General features: G+C 39.3%; 1 protein-coding gene across 1 annotated transcript; it reads right to left on the bottom strand.

Moving 5' to 3' along the window:
- Positions 1-367: 367 nt before the first annotated feature.
- Positions 368-997, bottom strand: LOC114323991 (uncharacterized). The gene has a single exon (XM_028271699.2). It carries the CDS (start codon positions 995-997, stop codon positions 368-370), a length of 630 nt encoding a protein of 209 aa, XP_028127500.2.
- Between the last annotated feature and the right edge of the window lie 613 nt (positions 998-1,610).

A 1,610-nucleotide genomic window follows, 5' to 3' on the forward strand; every position in this document is an offset into this window, starting at 1 on the left:
TCAGTATTCCATGTGTCACATGGGACGAGTGCAAAAACTCTCCCTTGTCTCATTGTGTCTTTGGTAGCAACAGGCCTTGTGGTATTCCCTGGTTTTGGGATGGATCCAATCGAACTAGCAACTGATTTCCCACTTCTTCGTTGCTCAGTTTGAGTGTAATCCCTTACCATATGTCCTATTTCACCACCTTTAATGCAAGCCCCTGAAATACAGTAACAAACCCTTTCTTACCACACTGGCTGCATATTGGTGTTGTATCTCTAGTGGAGCCTGAAATGCTCGAGGATCCCGTATTCTGCTTTCTCAATGATCCTTTATTTGAAAAGAAGTCATGTCTCTTACTTTTTAAGTCGGTTGGTGGTTTACTCTAATTGGCCATATTAGTTTCTGACATTAAAGCTCGGTCTAACAGATCAACATAAGTAGGCAGTTTTAGAACATTCGCTCTCTCTTGAATATCATTGCGGAGACTGCTCTCAAATTTTCTTGCCTTGTTATAGTCGGTGTTAACCATATGCGATGCGAATCTGGCGAACTCTGTAAACTTTGCCTCGTATTCTGCCACAGTTATACTACCTTGTTTAAGCCACTCAAATTCAGATACTTTTCTATCACGAGTGCATTGCGGAAAGTATTTATCAAAAAAGACTTCAAGGAACCATGTCCAGTCTATGCCCTTGTTGTCGTCACGAATCAACATCCACCACCTTCTTGCTTCATCTTCTAGTGTAAAGGTGGCCAACTGTACTTTCTGTGCTGCAAGGCATGGAAACACTTCAAACAATTTTTTAATACCAAGGACCCAGGCTTCTGCCTTCAACGGGTCCACTCCCCCGTGAAATAGTGGTGGTTTCATTTTCTTAAACTCTTTGGTGAAAGCTATTGTTTGATCATCATATTGCAAATCTTGCATAGGTTGTACCGAATGTGGGGTTGGCGGTTGTTGCCACTGCTGTTGTCGTTGTCGTTGTTGTTGTTGTCTCAGTGTTTCTACCATGTCCTACATCATCCTCTCCATCCTGTCTAATCAAGCAATGGAGGATTTTTCTAGTTCATCGGCTCTTGTTCTCACCAATATTTGATGAGACTTGCATTATAATTCATACAGAAAGTATACTCAATATTCATGTACAGAAAGAGCACGCACATACAAATAGGCAACAATTCATATATCACGTAGTAGCATATTTCAAATCACCTATTCATATTCTTAATGCATTCAAGCATATATTTATTGCATGAATGCAGCTTAAGCCCCTTCTAGACATTATATTACTCACCTGGACAACTATGTGAGTTGTATTACTCGTGTTCTGATACCACTCTATCATGACCCTAACCCACCCCTATGGAATACGATCATAACTGGTTAGTAATCATGAGATTACTTATGACCTCAAACAGAATTCAAATCATATTTAAGAATAGGAGGCCAAAATATGGAAGCAAAACTTGCAAAGATTGTCCAATGAGTTGTGCATACATGGCATAACAAAAGTTCACTTTTATAATAACTCACACTAGACAGTCATTCAGAATATCTATATGCATATATATGAGTCCAGGATCATTCAAAAGTAGTCTAAACCACAACCAAGGTTATTTACAAA

The sequence above is a fragment of the Camellia sinensis genome, chromosome 1 (genome assembly GCF_055761805.1).
Source record: "Camellia sinensis isolate YWXY chromosome 1, ASM5576180v1, whole genome shotgun sequence".
Lineage (NCBI taxonomy): Eukaryota > Viridiplantae > Streptophyta > Magnoliopsida > Ericales > Theaceae > Camellia > Camellia sinensis.

Bases quoted from the DNA above. Each gene is read 5' to 3' on its own strand.
- LOC114323991 (XM_028271699.2), bottom strand. From the start codon at position 997: ATGGTAGAAACACTGAGACAACAACAACAACGACAACGACAACAGCAG.